The sequence below is a fragment of the Denticeps clupeoides genome, chromosome 20 (genome assembly GCF_900700375.1).
Source record: "Denticeps clupeoides chromosome 20, fDenClu1.1, whole genome shotgun sequence".
Lineage (NCBI taxonomy): Eukaryota > Metazoa > Chordata > Actinopteri > Clupeiformes > Denticipitidae > Denticeps > Denticeps clupeoides.
Window position 1 is genome coordinate 5014095 of NC_041726.1, and position 15874 is coordinate 5029968.

The 15874-nt window shown below is 45.4% G+C and overlaps 1 protein-coding gene across 2 annotated transcripts in view; it reads left to right on the forward strand.

Moving 5' to 3' along the window:
- The window catches only part of gabbr2 (gamma-aminobutyric acid (GABA) B receptor, 2), a 168459-nt gene that overhangs the window by 95532 nt on the left and 57053 nt on the right, over window positions 1–15874 (forward strand). For both annotated transcript variants that reach the window (XM_028964540.1, XM_028964541.1), the window contains 4 exons: window positions 7552–7653; window positions 13436–13501; window positions 13591–13779; window positions 14285–14527. In XM_028964540.1, coding sequence (XP_028820373.1) covers window positions 7552–7653; window positions 13436–13501; window positions 13591–13779; window positions 14285–14527 — 600 coding nt within the window. The remainder of the gene's footprint in view (window positions 1–7551; window positions 7654–13435; window positions 13502–13590; window positions 13780–14284; window positions 14528–15874) is intronic.

Consider the following 15874-nt stretch of genomic DNA (forward strand, 5'->3'; position numbering starts at 1 on the left):
GGATGGTCTGGCAATGCCTCCCCCTTGGCACCAGGGCCGGGCAGCGAGAGGGGCTGCATAGTCCCAGAAGGCACCAGCCTGGGGTGCCTGGAACAGTCGCCGGAGGTTCTGGGACAATCTCCCTGCGCGGTGCAGGGGGGGACACAAGACGTGTCAGAGGAGACGTGTGGAGACAGGGCCCACACGTACCCAGATGGATCGGCCCTGATTATTGTGTGCAGGTACGAGGGTCCGGGGCCGCCAAGCGGGACCACGCCGGGGAGCCAGGCCGAGGGTCCGGGGCCGCCAAGCGGGACCACGCCGGGGAGCCAGGCCGAGGGTCCGGGGCCGCCAAGCGGGACCACGCCGGGGAGCCAGGCCGAGGGACCGGGGCCGCCACGCCTGACCACGCCGGGGAGCCAGGCCGAGGGACCGGGGCCGCCACGCCTGACCACGCCGGGGAGCCAGGCCGAGGGACCGGGGCCGCCACGCCTTACCACGCCGGGGAGCCAGGCCGAGGGACCGGGGCCGCCACGCCTGACCACGCCGGGGAGCCAGGCCGAGGGACCGGGGCCGCCACGCCTGACCACGCCGGGGAGCCAGGCCGAGGGACCGGGGCCGCCACGCCTGACCACGCCGGGGAGCCAGCCCGAGGGACCGGGGCCGCCACGCCTGACCACGCCGGGGAGCCAGCCCGAGGGACCGGGGCCGCCACGCCTGACCACGCCGGGGAGCCAGCCCGAGGGACCGGGTCCTCCAAGGGGAGGATACAGCAGGGCAGGAGCCCTGTGGTTGCCGCCGTCCGCCCCGCCGCCTCCACTGATGGTACTGTTGGGGCTCCGAGGACGTAGCCCTTGGAGGGGGGGCTCTGTCAGGATTGCCTGCAGCTGGGCTCCACACCGGAACCCAATCCTGACGCCCCATAAATGCCGGAAGTTTCCGCCCGTTCGGGGTCGCTGGCATTTTCGTGAACTCTATGCACGAACTTGACCTTGTTTGGTGTTATGTGTTTTGAGTTCTGGCAATCGCCACACGCCTACGGGTTTGTTTATGTTCTTTATTTAAGTTTAAATCGTTTTCGGCCACCGCGCCAGTCTTTATTTGTATTTCGTTGTTTGTTATAATAAAACCCCCTTCCCAGCATGTCAAACCTCTGCGCTTCCTTCCCTCGTAAGTCCGTAGTCGTGACAACCCCGTCTCTCTCCACAGTGGCTATCGCTGGTGGGGGCCAGAGGGCTGCTTTTTCTTATCGATCTGGTCAATCTGCGCAGCTGTTTTATGTTTCCTCCCCTCGATGTGCACAGCAGTGCATTGTGGGTTGATTTGCTTGCTCCAACCAAGCCATTAAAGTGGTCCTGTCAGACCGCTCTTGTGACATTCTGGACACGTGTAGTAGAGCTTTTATGGCCACTAAGAAATGTGAGAGAGAAATCCATATTTCAGATTCCCTTTTGAGTTGTATACCTGATATAACCTAAAGATGTATATCATGTATATTTAATTTTTAATTACATTATCTCTTGTGGACACTGTAAGGACACCAAATCAAATTGCATAGTCATAAAATCACTAGGTGGTCTGTTGGCAAAAAGACATTGTTTGTACATTGTGTAGAGACTGTATTATGCTTTTCGGGCATTTTACATTCCCATTTGCAGCATTTATAAGATGCCCTCATCCAGAGCGACTTACAATCACTAATTACGGGAACAGTACCCTTGGACACACTTAAGTGTCTTGCTCAGGGACACAATGGGAGTTGAACCTGTGACTTTTTGGTCATCTGGGTCATAGGCAAGTGTCTTACCCACTAGGCAATTCTAACCCTATTTTGACTAATAATACGATCCACGTACTTCTGTACGTCATTGAAATCGGTGAACAACACCCACTACTACATTCTTTCCATGTAAGTAAGCTTTACAAAAATGTGCACAGAACGGGAATAGTTTGGACAGAAGGCTCTCTCCACTGAGCTTAAATTGAAATAAGGGGCACTATTTTCAAACGGGCTCTAATTGCTGCACTGCACCCTAAGCATGCGGGTTATTTGCTAGCCTGAGGTCAAAGGTGCCCTCGGGATTTACATGAATAAATATAGGAAAAATGTATTGACATATTGACGGGCGCGGGTTTAAATCATGCCGAATGAGGAAGTTGCACAACGTGAGAACTGCCAGTCATCAGACCCCTCCCATTTTCAAGCATAAACATAGAAAACCTCTTTAAACCAGTACACAATGTCACATCAATAAAGCAGAGCTGGTTTTTCTTCTTCAAGATACAGATTTTTTATTTTTTGTATAATCTATTCATGCAAATCCTGAGCTAATTAAGTGAGCCCCATGATTAGTACTACTTTGAAAATTGTGCCTGAGGGGATTCGTGCGGGGTGGCTCTACACATCTTCCCTCTCCATTGCGAGTCTCTGCCCTGTCACATGTGCATCAGGTGAGCTGTTTAACCGCGCCACAGAAACATGCCATTTGTTACCCTCCTGCACAATCTTTGCGATTCTCTCGTTTTTTTCGAAGCCAGAGCTGCGGTATCAACACGTAAAACACCTGTCCGCCCATTGTTTGCGCGTGTCTGTCATGCGGGGGCAGAAAGCCAACTCGTACGGTATGAATGCGTTTCGGTGGGAGCTGCTCAGCAGCTCGTGAAGCCCCGGGGTGTTACTATTTAGTCAGTGTCTTTTTGAAAGAGGGTATTTGGAAGGCACATCAGCGTTCTAGATGAAGGATTTTGGTGAATGTGATGCACCGAGGTGAATCAGCCAGCACTGTTGCAGCCAGAATTAAGCAAATGGCAACATCACTGGAACGTTGAGATAGGATTTCATATTTTATATTTTTTTGGAAACCTCAACATGGTATATATTTTACTCATTATGTATGTACCTACATAATAAACTGCTTTCTAAAACAACATTACCTTAAAGATGTTGCATGAGAGAGTAATGGGAATGGGAAGAGTTTGATCTGTAATGGGAAGAGTTTGACCTGTAATGGGAAGATCATTTCAAATCTTTACAATTTATTTTAATTTATACCACTTAATTTATGCTGCTTTTTCATTTTTGCACTTAATCATACAGGTTAACACCATTGGCTCCCAGTGCATGGACCATGTGGTTCTGGGTGACCATGGTTGTGGAAGACTGGACATTTTTTTTTAATTGTTAAAATAGTCATGTCCGTCATTTTTAAATTTGATATTAGACTATTTGACGTCCCATTTTAGCAATTCACGTGAAGAAAACATCTTGACATGTTCAATTCACACTCTAGCATGGGATAAATGCCTAGTTAGCTGGTCTCCTGATGCCTGTATCGATATTCATTGATTGCATTGATCCCCTTGGCCTAACAAGCTCAGTGAAGAGAATTATGCCAATTTGCAGAGCTCATAATCCCACTGCTGGTCCCACACCATCTTGACTGAACCCTGGTGGAACTTGCCAATAATCTCTTCCCTTACATTGAAAAAAGGAGCTTGGGGAGGAAATATTTATAAAACTTTTAAATGTGTCCGACTAAATTCTCACCGGTGTGTTTTACATTGGTACTTTGATTGATATTTACAGTATAATGGAAAATGAAAGCCTCCCTTATCCATTTACTTTAGCTGTTCTGGTGAGAACCAGGCTCTTTATTCTCATATCCACTTTATATCCCAGTGGTCCCAACGCGTCTTAGTGAATCTTATCCAGTCAAACACAAGGTCTAAGTTTGTTTTTTTACAAGATTTTACGAAGCTACCTCACTTGAAAATGTCACTCTGGTCGATATTCTGTGCACATTCATTCATGTGGGAAAAGCAACACTGTAAAAGTAAATTCCTGGCCATAATTTCCCATCTGCATAACAGCACAGTAGCAGTAATGACTAATTCGGCACCATAGCCGAATTATAACACTGCTGCAGAACTGCCACTATAAGCATGAATTATTTAGTAATTGGCCGAGCTCGGTGATTGGCTTTTTCAAGACATGCGGCTCTTGCATTACACAATTAGCATTTATGACCTGAGGGCAGGCCGTGGGTTGTATCGCTCCGTAGTGTTCGGAATAGCTCACGGCGCCCCGCAGCGTAGTTAAAACTGCACTGTCAGTGTCCATAACCAGGCTGAAGAAACTAACAAGCAGCGAAGGGGCTCGCTGCCTCGGCTCCGCAAGGTTATGCTGCTACTTTCATTAAAATGACTCATGTGCAAATTACTGTGAAGTGTTAGGTGCAGCTTGTGCGTGCTTCCAATGCACTGAATCACACTGACTGTTATTCAGGCTTAAGAAAATGGAAACAAAATAATTAGCAGGCTTGACTATATTTATGAGTCCACATTGGCAGATTGCTTATTGGCTGGCAGATATTTTACATTTTTGTGCAGGCACGCACTCAGGGTGTAGTCTAGGAATTGTACGGACGGGGAATCCATTGGGTTGCAGTGGTGCAGATTTCTGACTCTCAGTCGAGAGTTTAATGCTGTCACTTTGAGGTTTGAGAAATTCCACATGGTCTCCAGGACTCCAGGAAAATCCTTGGGGGGAAAAAAGAGAACGAGAGAGAAAGAGAATGAGAATGGTCCCTTGTGTTTTTTCTCCACAAATCCCAAAGGCATAGACATAAGTAAAAAAAATAGGCAAGTGCCACACAGGAGTTTCCTCAAGGTAAAATCCCTTATAAGGGCAATGGTTCTGCTCTTGGTTTGTGAAAAAATTCACATGGTTTAATGTGGAGAATTGCTTGGATGAGAACTGCACAGGAAGCCGGAGTGGGAAAAGTGGGATCGTCTCCAAATGCCTGCGCATGGATTGATGGATTTTCTTCATCCTCCCATTGTAATGTCGCCAGGTTGTCAGGTCGTCAGTGCGTCCATTTACTCCATTGCTAATCACATCTGGACGAAAGCAGGAAAGGTCCTTACGAAGATTCTTGTGTGATTCAGGCTCAGCTCTGTAAGCCAAATTGTTTTATAATGCGTTATAATATATACATTTTTTCCACATTCACAAAAATGGAATGTGAACGTACAGCATGTTAAATCTTTGACATCCATAGGAACATTTGACAGCATTAAAGCTACAGTAGTAATAAAACTCAGTAGAAGAATAATGTAAAGATTCTGTATTATGGTGTAGATTCCGTATTAGAATACGCGAAATATGCATCTATGAGAAATTTAAACAGGGACAAGAAATGCCCCCGTGTGAAAAAGAGGGGACTTTTTTTCTCTGCTGAGACAGGAACACCCTACTAGCCGATTCAAATTTCTCGTCTCCCGTGTGAGACCTTGAGAATGAGCAAGCGGAACCAGTGCCGTGTCAGGCGGGTTGCGGTTCAGCGCGGAGAGGTTTGTTCGGTTAATCACCAGAATAAACTGCGAGTGCAGTCGGAGCGCTTGGGGACGCGCCGTAACTGTCTGCAGCCCGCTTTGGATGTGCAGCGACGACATTATTACCACCTGAATAACACTGGGCTCCGGGCTTAACGTCTATAATTTGCTTTGGTTATGAAATGCAAGTGAGGTTGTAAGTGGCCTCAAGGATGTAGCCAGGGGGAGGAAAGGCAGGAAGCAAAAAGCATCCCTCATTATCACACTTTCTCAGCAACGTTGGTCAGCGCAGACACACACGCACACACAAAAAACCCGCAATTTACTAATAAATAGGCAATTGAGTTCAATTGCAGCTTAATGTTAATCAGTGTGTATGTGTGTGTGTGTGTGTAGAACTGTCTTGTATAGCCTGAATGGGAGGTGGGGAACCCTAAGGTTGAGGAAGAGTCAGGGCCTGGTGAACCCCGACATTACAGAGCAAACAGAAATTAAACACTTTAATATGCCACATTATAACGTTAAACATTTGACACAGTTTTCCTCAAATTTTGACTAGGAAGTTTATATAAATCCATTTGCCCCGGGAGCTGCACACCTCTAATCTTCTGCAGGCCCGCATTTGCACCTAACAAGAGCTCTGTTGGGCAGCTTTAATTGTACCAAACAGACTTGACCTAATGCTGCTCCCCAACAACGAACTGGCGATGGCATAAAAGCAGAACTATGTACTGTAAAATAAGAAAAAGCACTTTATTTCTGCATCCAGTCTGCATAGGGAGCGATGTTTCTCAAAATATGTTGCAGCCTAGACGAAAAATATGTCATAGCAGCTGGTGGGGCCATATATGATATTTGGTTGATAATGACTGTTTTTATTGGTATGTCAGGTCCCACAGGGCCTGTGCTATTATGTTTCCGGATTGTGTTCACCTGTATATGATTGTGTAAAGCTGCCCTGTTTGTGTCAGTTCATCCGTTGTTACTTGATGTCTCCCCTGTCCTGTTCACCATGTATTAAACCCCTGTCTCGTGACGTCTTGCGTATGCGTCCTTCTTCCCCGCCACGTTCAGCCATCATTCCAGATCTAACACCTCACCATGTCAAACCAGCGTGACATGGTTTTTAGTGCTGGGTAGCATCGTAGCTACCCTCTGTGGCTGTGATTCTGGGTCCTGGCTTCATTATCTTTCTCTCCATGTCAGTGCAGGTCTCCTCCGGCATGCACACTAGGTGCATTGGTGACTCTAAATTAGGTGTGAGTGCAGAAGTGAATGGGCTGGCACCTGCCATGGGTGAGTTGCCACCCTGTACCCAGTGCCACCCTGATTGTGGGTGAGTGAGAACATTCAGGCCGGTATGATTCCCCTTGGTTTTTTTCTCCCCAAAACAAATAGGACGTCCAAAAAGCAATTTGTACACAGTGCTGTGATGTTCCTTTCATTTATGCAACCCGTTTATGCTTCAGCAGGGAATTCTGCATGGGACTTAATTGAGGCTGAAGCCCAAAATCTCACTGGGGTTTTGGGTTCACTGGAGAAGGTCCACAGGCCTGTTGCCTGATGCCTGCTCTGGATGCACCAAGCGTGCCTTTGGAAGCGGCATACGTGCCGCTGAAGGCTGGGGTGCGTTGGGACACAAATCAAAATGCTGCAATTAGGCCTTTGTTGTCTGGAGTTGGCGCAGCGGCATCAGCGTGTCTGTCCTGTTCTGCCTTATCTTTCCAAAGTACTTCCATTCTGTCAACACACAAAATGTTTGGTGGTTCCATATAACCTACCATTTATTGGTCTTACATTTTTTACATAATAGAACAAATAAACACACAAACTAGGGAAAATAAAGCGAACAAAAAAATTGACCCCAAAGGTTTGTGAGCTCCACCACCGGTTTCCAGCTGTCCTGAATGTTTCGGCTGAACACGTTCTTATTAATGAGCGTCTCATCAAGCAGCTTTTGATGATGACAATAGTGAACAAAGCAGTCAAAAAGGTTTCAGACGCATCAAACATACTTCACTTTCTCCTGATTCAACAAATACTAAATACGCTTCTTGGGTTGCATTCTTCAAATTGACTCCATTTTCTCCACAGAGTAGGTGCAGCCAAACTTTTGACTGGTATTGTATGTGTAAAATGTTTCTATATTTTCCTAGTGCTACTTAAGGCCACGTCTTGGAGAAGAGGAACTACTTTTCTGCCTTTTACCTTACCTATGCTCTTCACTCTCGTCCCCAGGTCCGGAATGACTTGACCAATGAGCTGGAGAAGGCCGACATCCAGATCGCTGACACGGAGAGCTTCTCAAACGACCCCTGCGTGAACGTGAAGAAGCTGAAGGTAAGCCGATTAATAGCAGTGCCCACCACCAGCAGTACGCGTATGCTCGCCCTCTCCACGTACCACGATGCGGTGAATACTGACAGCCTCCGGATGGAACTTGCCGCACTGCGCTCTGGCTAAGGGGATTTGTAGTGTTTGTCCTCGATTTTGCCAGTGAACAGTGACAACAAACATCTCCTTCAAAGCCTGCATGCCAAATCGCAGTTAACGTACGCCATGGGTCTCGCACCTTTCAAACCGACAACGCACTCTCAACCACAACGTTGCTTCAACGCAAGGCTAAGATGACACGCTCCCCTCCTTCGGCTCGAGTGGAGTATGCTAATGAGCGGCTGCTTAAAACCGTCTCTAAGGCGACGGGCCCTGACATCCCATAGGTTTGTTGAGTGCCAAGAGGGTTGGGTCGACGCTCTCCAGCTCACTGCAGTTCAATGAGATAAAGGAGCGTGAAGTGAAGGTTTTTTTTTTTTTTTTTTTACTTTTCGAGCCGTGTTTTGACAGGCCGTCTGCGAGGGGAGGAGAAAATGGAGATTTTTTTTGGGAGGTGGGAGGCTGTTGAGTCTCATCAGATCCCTCGGCAGCTGCTGGGTTCTGTCCGTGGTGCTGAAACGCTCTGTCTGTCTCACTCTTATCAATTGTCCTCACAAGGCAGACTGCTCTAGATGAAAAATGTGCGACTGTCAGGTTTATTTGTTTGCTTACTCGTTTGCCCTGTCATCTCACAGTAAAAGGACAGTGTTTCAGATATTTTATATTAGCATTTTTTTTTTTTAAAGGGACAATAATCAGCTAAAAGGATTTCATTCATTCATTGTTGATCTGTAATTAATACTAGAATAGCTTTATTCTATATAATGTATTAACTCAGTTGAATAATGTGTCTGTAATTATGTGAACAATATATAAATATATTTCACAAATATTTTACATATGAAATATATAATAAGGAACTGCGTGTTATGCGGGTTGCTAAGGTATTTTTTTTTTTATCTAGGTCTTTAAAAACCTAAAATAGAATAAAAGATTTGTGTACTTAAATAGCTTATGTCTTTATGTGGTCTCAATTGGTGGACGGAATCCTCTGGAGTATGCATGTGAAGATCAGTCCCAGTTCGAAGACTCCTTTTCCTGGGCTGAGACTGCCAATATCCATGTATTGTAACTTTACTTCTGTGTATTGTAACTTTAACTTGTGGAAACCTGCAGAAACCCTCAATAAAATAGGTAAGTACACGAAGAGCCCTGTTTTCAAAGCACTATAATAGATATAGTGCATAAGCCTCAGGACTTACATAAATCAATAGAAGAAAACAAGAAAGAGCTGCTTGCCAGATATCTGTATCTTGAAGAGGTGAAGAAAAACTGGCCTTATGTTGGTGTTTGATTATTTTCTAAGACATTTTTTTAAATACAATTTTAAATTGCATTCCAAACAAGGATTTAATTCTCATTCTGGACAATGTAGAACCCCTCTTATCAATATGTCACACACACAGGGTAGGTCAGAAGATGTTGCCAGATTCCTGAGGATTTTATTAAAAAACGCACCAAAAACACACACAAAACTGCCAAAACTATATGATCATATTTTAACTGCCACAACTACTTTACACAAATGAGATTTTGCATTCTTTAATACCTATTGATTCCTTTTGTATTTATTATTTTGTTTCCCAAAATAATAAATACAAAAGTCCACTATCTGGCAAAAAAAAGTTTTCTTCTTTTTCCTGTTCAATAAAACCACCATAAGAAATGTGATCTCTGTTACAATCATCTCAGGACCATGTCCAGACCTAAAAACCAAACATGCATACAGATTATCAACACTTTTATTTAAAAATATACGCCACATGCTTTTCAGTAGTCTTTGGTTTTCCTTTAGTGATGTGTGTGTGGTCCTAAGAGATGGCTACGTTTAGCCTCTTGCTCCTATCGTGTTCCACAACACCTGATTTGACAAATGTCATCACCTCCTAAACAGATAGATTAGTAAAATTCGCTGTCGTGAACCAATGTTGGAACACAGCCTGAAGACCAAGAGCAGTCGACTGCCCGCTGGTTTTTAAGTGTGTCTTTAAAAGATCCCTTTAGCTGATGCTTTAAAGAAGAAACCCAGTTTTTTTTCCCCCACCATTATTCCAAATGTGCTTTTTGTCTTTCGTCTGTCTGCTGCAATGACAGATCCGCTCTTGACGTAGTACCTTCGCCGCAACAATTCCCAGAATGCCGCAGCGGCTGTGGCTGATGGAGTGTGTGTTTTGTTAAGTGCGAGCTCAGCAGTCGAGGCCGCATCTCTGCACATTGAATGATTGGACTGCAGCGTTAAAACCACTTTTACGCCGGGTTTGTTGCAATTTTCAGTGACGACCACGTTAAAGAAACTAATGGGAGGTTCTGAAAATGGAGATCTGGCCTTTTCCTGAGACCAGGTTTGACCAGGCAAAGCAAGCGACCAGACAGCACATGTATTCGTGCTTATAAAAGGCTTTTATTTGAGTACTTCCACTTGCATTTGCCCACCTTGGCCTTTTAAAGTCAAAAGTTTAAGAAGGGAAACTCTATATAATCTCTATAAACTCCATATAAGTCAATTAAACATTACAGTACAGTGCAGGAAATAACTGTGTAGCTGGCATTTAACATCATTGTCCATTTACACAGCTGGGGTTGTTTCCACTCTCCCACCTCCCCGTCTGCATTCAAAGGATTGCCGCATTGAAGAAAAATGTCAGATCCTGACGGGAGCGAGGGAGTCTGGTCGGGGGGGGGGGGGTTAAAAAAAACCAAAAAAAAAAAAACCCACAAAAACAGTTCAAACTCTCCCCAGCACTTTTTGGCTCAGTCAGTCGGCACCAGGGAACCAGGGAAGCGAGGCATGTTTTTTCCGAGCCGAAGGTGTCTGTGGACCACACACCAAGCTCAACTTTGGGCCCATTGTGCCGGGGGCCATATTATGCTCCGCCTGTGTGAGAGAGACCTTTTTTTCCTCCGCTTATTCTCACGTGTCGTTTAAACATTTATGCAGAGCGCACAAGAATGTTACAAGCAGGACCGACAAACTTTACAATACTCTATATCATATTAGCACAGGTGATCTGAATCTGCCGCACATCTTTCTGTGTGTGGCCGTGGGTTGGCATTAGGAGGCATATTGACATCCAGCGTGTGTCACTTGATGAAGACAGCTTGGTGGCAGTGTCATTTGTCACATTATCGTTTGTCAAACACACTAAAGCAGATGGTGTTGCAAAATTACAATGCTCAGTTGAACTCTACTGTCATGTGTATAACGTGGCGTTCTGACATGGTAAGCAGAGCACGGTCTAAAAATGTGCTTTAATCAAGAGGGGCGGCCGTGCAATTTGTCATAAGCAGGCATTGGTTGTCACTGTGATTCATCGAAGCCGCTTTGACCTGTTTACAGCTCGTGTTTCAGTGTTAATACAAATTTTGAACCGTAATCACATCTAGTCAAGAGTTACCATGCTGTACCAGGGGTTCCGCCGCAACTAGGCCATACATATTTAACCAAGGCCGTCAAAGCTGCAGCATGGCGTTCCCCGAGTTGCACTGCAGCTGTCACCCTGCCTCCTGCGTCTTTACAGTAGCCTTGCAGAAACGAGATCAATGGTAAACCAATATGGCACAGTTACTGAAATGTACTGACAGCATGCAGGTCACTGTGCGTCTGTATATTGCCTTTCTGCATTGTTCCCCCCGGTAATGTGATCAGAAATGGCTTTTTAAAGTTAAAGCAGTGCAAATATCCTATACTTTGCTGGATAAGCTGCTGTAAACATATAGCATGGGAGAAAACAGCAATTTGATAACGGGAGTATTTTTACCAACTGTCCTTAATGGCTTTTTCTCTCTCTCTCTCTCTCTCTCTCTGGAAATGTATGATTGATTTCATGAGCAGAGCAGCCAGCTAATGTGACAGGAGCAAACGCAGCAGAGCCAAGGGTTTTGGAAAGCTTTCTCCTATATGCATTCTGTTTTGAGTTCATGCGCCATGCCGTGCTTACCGTGCTACGCAACCCGCATGACAAATGTCGGTTGTCAGCTGATGCCAGAGACACCATATTCAGAGTGCGATTGCTCTGACATTCCCAATGTCGCGACTCTCCCATTTGACTTGAAGAAGGAGGGGAATTTTTGGGTTTCTTTGTCACTGTGAATGTTGAATATGTTTGCGCCATATATACGCTGAAAGTGAAGTGATTGTAAAACACTGCAGCACAGCACACTGTGACACAACGAAATGTGTCCTCTGCTTTTAACCATCACCCTTGGTGAGCAGTGTGCAGCCATGACAGGTGCCCGGGGAGCAGTGTGTGGGGATGGTGCTTTGCTCAGTGGCACCTTGGCGGATCGGCAACCTTCTGATTATGGGGCCACCACAATGAATGAAATATTCTTATTAAATACTTTGTTCTGTACATAGTTGAATGTGCCGACAACAAAATCACACAAAAATGTATCAACCCATGGAGGTCTGGATTTGGAGTCAAAGATAACACTCAAAATTAAAGTGAGAAAAACACACTACAGGCTGATCCAACTTTGATCTGGGGGATCTCCTCCCAGACCTGGACTAAAGCATCCTCGAACTCCTGGACAGTGTGTGGTGCAACGTGCCGTTGGTGGACGGAGCGAGACGTGATGTCCCAGATGTGCTTGGTTGGGGTTGGATTCGGGTCTGGGGAACGGGCGGGCCGGCCTATAGCATCAATCCCTTCATCTTGCAGGAACTGCTGACACACTCCAGCCACATGAGGTCTAGCATTGTGTTGCTTTAGAAGGAAACCCGGGGCCAACCGCACCAGCATATGGTCTCACAAGGGGTCTGAGGATCTCAAGGGTGATGGTTAAAAGCAGAGGACACATTTCGGTGTGTGCACCGTGTGCTGTGCTGCAGTGTTGCAGTGACTCCACTTTCACTTTCATTGTCCGTGTTGCTTCCATGACTTGGAGTTACATTGTGTTGTTTAAGTGTTCTCTTTATTTCTTAACTATGCATTGTCTAGCAGGACTTCCTGTTTGTACGGTAGAAAATAACGCCGCTCTGTCTGATTGATTTGTTACGATGCACGACTGGCCTGGATAAAAGTGCAGCGTAGGTGGTGCGGGATGAATTATTTACTGATTCAATCAGGCTGAGTGAACCTCTGTACTCAGTGTGAGTCTCGTCCTTCTGGTTAAATCTACAAACAGTAAGAATCAATTGTTAAGAGAATATGACTATTTTTTTTTCTGGACTAGTAAATATCACCATATGCCAACGGTGTGTCAAAAGTATATAAACACATGTTTGGCATTGCCAATGGTAACCGTATGCCAATTATTAATCACTACATTATCAAATGTGCTGGTATATAATTCTATAATATGACCTCTATCTGAGACCACAAAGGGGTGATATGAACGCTACAGAAGTTACCTTGACAACTAATATGCATCTTCACTATAAGGCCATGCGGTCCACTTCCATACATAACACTCAAAAACTTTTTTATTTCCATGTAAAAATGATCTTTGGACATTAAAAAAAAATATCATTTGCCAACATTAATGAATGGCTGTGACAATATTGTGAGACTTTATGTTTAGCATCATCCAGGATAACCATCACTAAGCAACACAATTAAATCAGCTCTTTTACTAAAGGGCATAGTATGCCGGTCTTTGTTCTATCGTGCGTGTATGGCAATGTCGAAAATAATGGCCAAACATTATTTGTGATGATGAAGCCTAATTCTGTTACATCTACCTCTAGGATAATGATGTGCGGATCATAATTGGGCAGTTTGACGAGAACCTCGCCTCGAAAGTCTTCTGTTGTGTAAGTTTGACTCTTTGTCCACATGAAAACAGTTTCACTCTACACCACCTTCGGATGTTTCACGCGTGAGTTTGTGTTCACATCCACAGGCCTACAACCTGAACATGTATGGCAATAAGTACCAGTGGATCATCCCAGGCTGGTACCAGGGGAACTGGTGGGAGCAGGCCAACTCCACCAACTGCACCACCAAGAAGCTGTTGACCGCGATGGAGGGCTACATCAGCGTGGACTTTGAGCCTCTTAGCTCCAGACAGATCAGAGGCATCTCCGGCAGGGTACAAGTCTGGGAGGGGTCACATTCTTTCCGGCAAAGTCTAGCTGGACTGCCTCATTTAGGACTTCCTTATTCCTGCAGGGACCACATTTCTAATGCTAAGTAGAGTGCTCTTGTGGATCAGCTTGAAGTATTAAGAGACAAAGTAAGGGCTTCGTTTTACTTAAACAAGGGCTGTTCAGAGAAAAGGGACCTATTTGTGAGCTATTTAATTTTATTGCAGGCATTGCATCATAATGTTAATACCAAGAAGACAAAGGAAAGCTGCCAACTGCTTTGGGAACTGCCTATGGTCGTGCAGTGGCTAGAAATTGTGATAAGAGTGCTTTGGTCATTCTGCTTCCCCCCCCCCATATAATTTATGCCCGCTCAACTTCCATAGGCCGCTCTTCTCCTCGTCCCGCCTCGCTCCTCCTAATATATGCTCCAGTATTATAGGTAGTCTACTAAGTTTGGGGAGGAGATGTAATTGACGCAACTCTACGTAACTTTACTCACTTTTACAGACACCGCAAGAGTACGAGAGGGAGTACACGAGAGAGAGGGAGCAGAAAGGAGTGGAGGCCAGCAAGTTCCACGGCTTCGCCTACGACGGAATATGGGTCATTGCTAAGACGTTGACCCGCGTCATGGAGCTGCTGAGGCACAAAGAGCAACAGGACGCCTACCACAACTTCACCTTGGATGACCGTGAAGTGGGGAAACTGGTTCTGGACGTCATGAACGAGACCAACTTCTTCGGGGTCACGGTGAGCGCTTGACATTCAACAAAACAAAACCAACAGAATATAATGTCACCTGTTACATACTCCCACTGGTATTTGCAGTAAAAAACAAAAAATTCTGAAAGCATATAACAAAAAAATGCCCCTAAAATGACAACTTCACTTTGTAATTTGAGCTGTCCTCAGCTTAACAGGCTATAGCACAATAAAAACACAGAAATTGAGATCAAATTTAATAAACAGAGCAGAATATTTTTATTACTACAATTTTTTTACCAACATTCATTTTTTTTTTACATTTTAATTCACTAAACTACCATAATACCCTACAGCAATTAAAGTGCTAATGAAACTAATTTATACCATTAAGAACAACGTATTTAGATCAAAGTGTGAAAAAATTCAAGATAAAAGGTATGTCTCATTGTAAGTTAAACTGCTCAGAAATAAAGTTCTAAACAGAAATAATAGGCTCGATTGCACCTGCATGTTACACTGATAGTTTCAACTGCTAGAGAACTGCCTGTAAATTTCTGGATTTTGAGTTATGGCAGCAAAACTTCTGCACAGAACTGCAATGATAAAATATTTAGAGTCTTAGTTCTTTGAAACATTGCACACACTTCCTCTGCAGACTCCGCGTTCTGTAGCTTCATCCCACCCTGAAGCTATTTGACCCCCTCTAGCAGCTGATGTGATGCTCAGGGCTCTAGTTTGATGTCCAATAGAGCATCGTGATGCCGCTCTTCAGGCCACATACGTCCCGTTACACTGAGCCGTCAAATGAGCCGTCAAATTTCCCGAGGCCCAAATATGGTAAGGACCATTCCCACTGCATCGGTTCACGCTGAAAGCCCTCACCATCGACCCAAAACCACCCGGAATTGCCCTGAAATTAGACCGAAGGCAGCCGGGCACGTACCGTACGAATCCAAGACAATAAGAGTTGGGGATAAGGGGCCAGGAACGCAAACACGGAAAAGAAAAGCCGGAGAACAGAACAAACACTCCGGAGCCCCGGAGACAGGCTGAGGCAGCCGGAGTGGCGGTGTGTGTGCATGTGTGCATGGCAGACGCGCGTTAGTATGCAGGGGGTGTTCTGCCTGCGGAGTTGACTGTGTGGGAATGCAGGAGGCTGCCGGCTGTGCCCAGAGAGATGGAGGGAAGAATAAATGAGGGAAGAGTATGAAGGGAGGTAAACAGAGAGAGCGAGCGAACGCGGTGCAGGCAGGGAGGGAGGGAGGCCGCCAACTGCAGTAAGACAAGGCTGACCTCCTCGCCAGGGGCGTTATGGGAACGCCACTCCCCTCCTGGGCGTCGGCGTGCGCGAGCCCAGAGCACTGTGTTCATATCCCATAATTCCATCCTGAG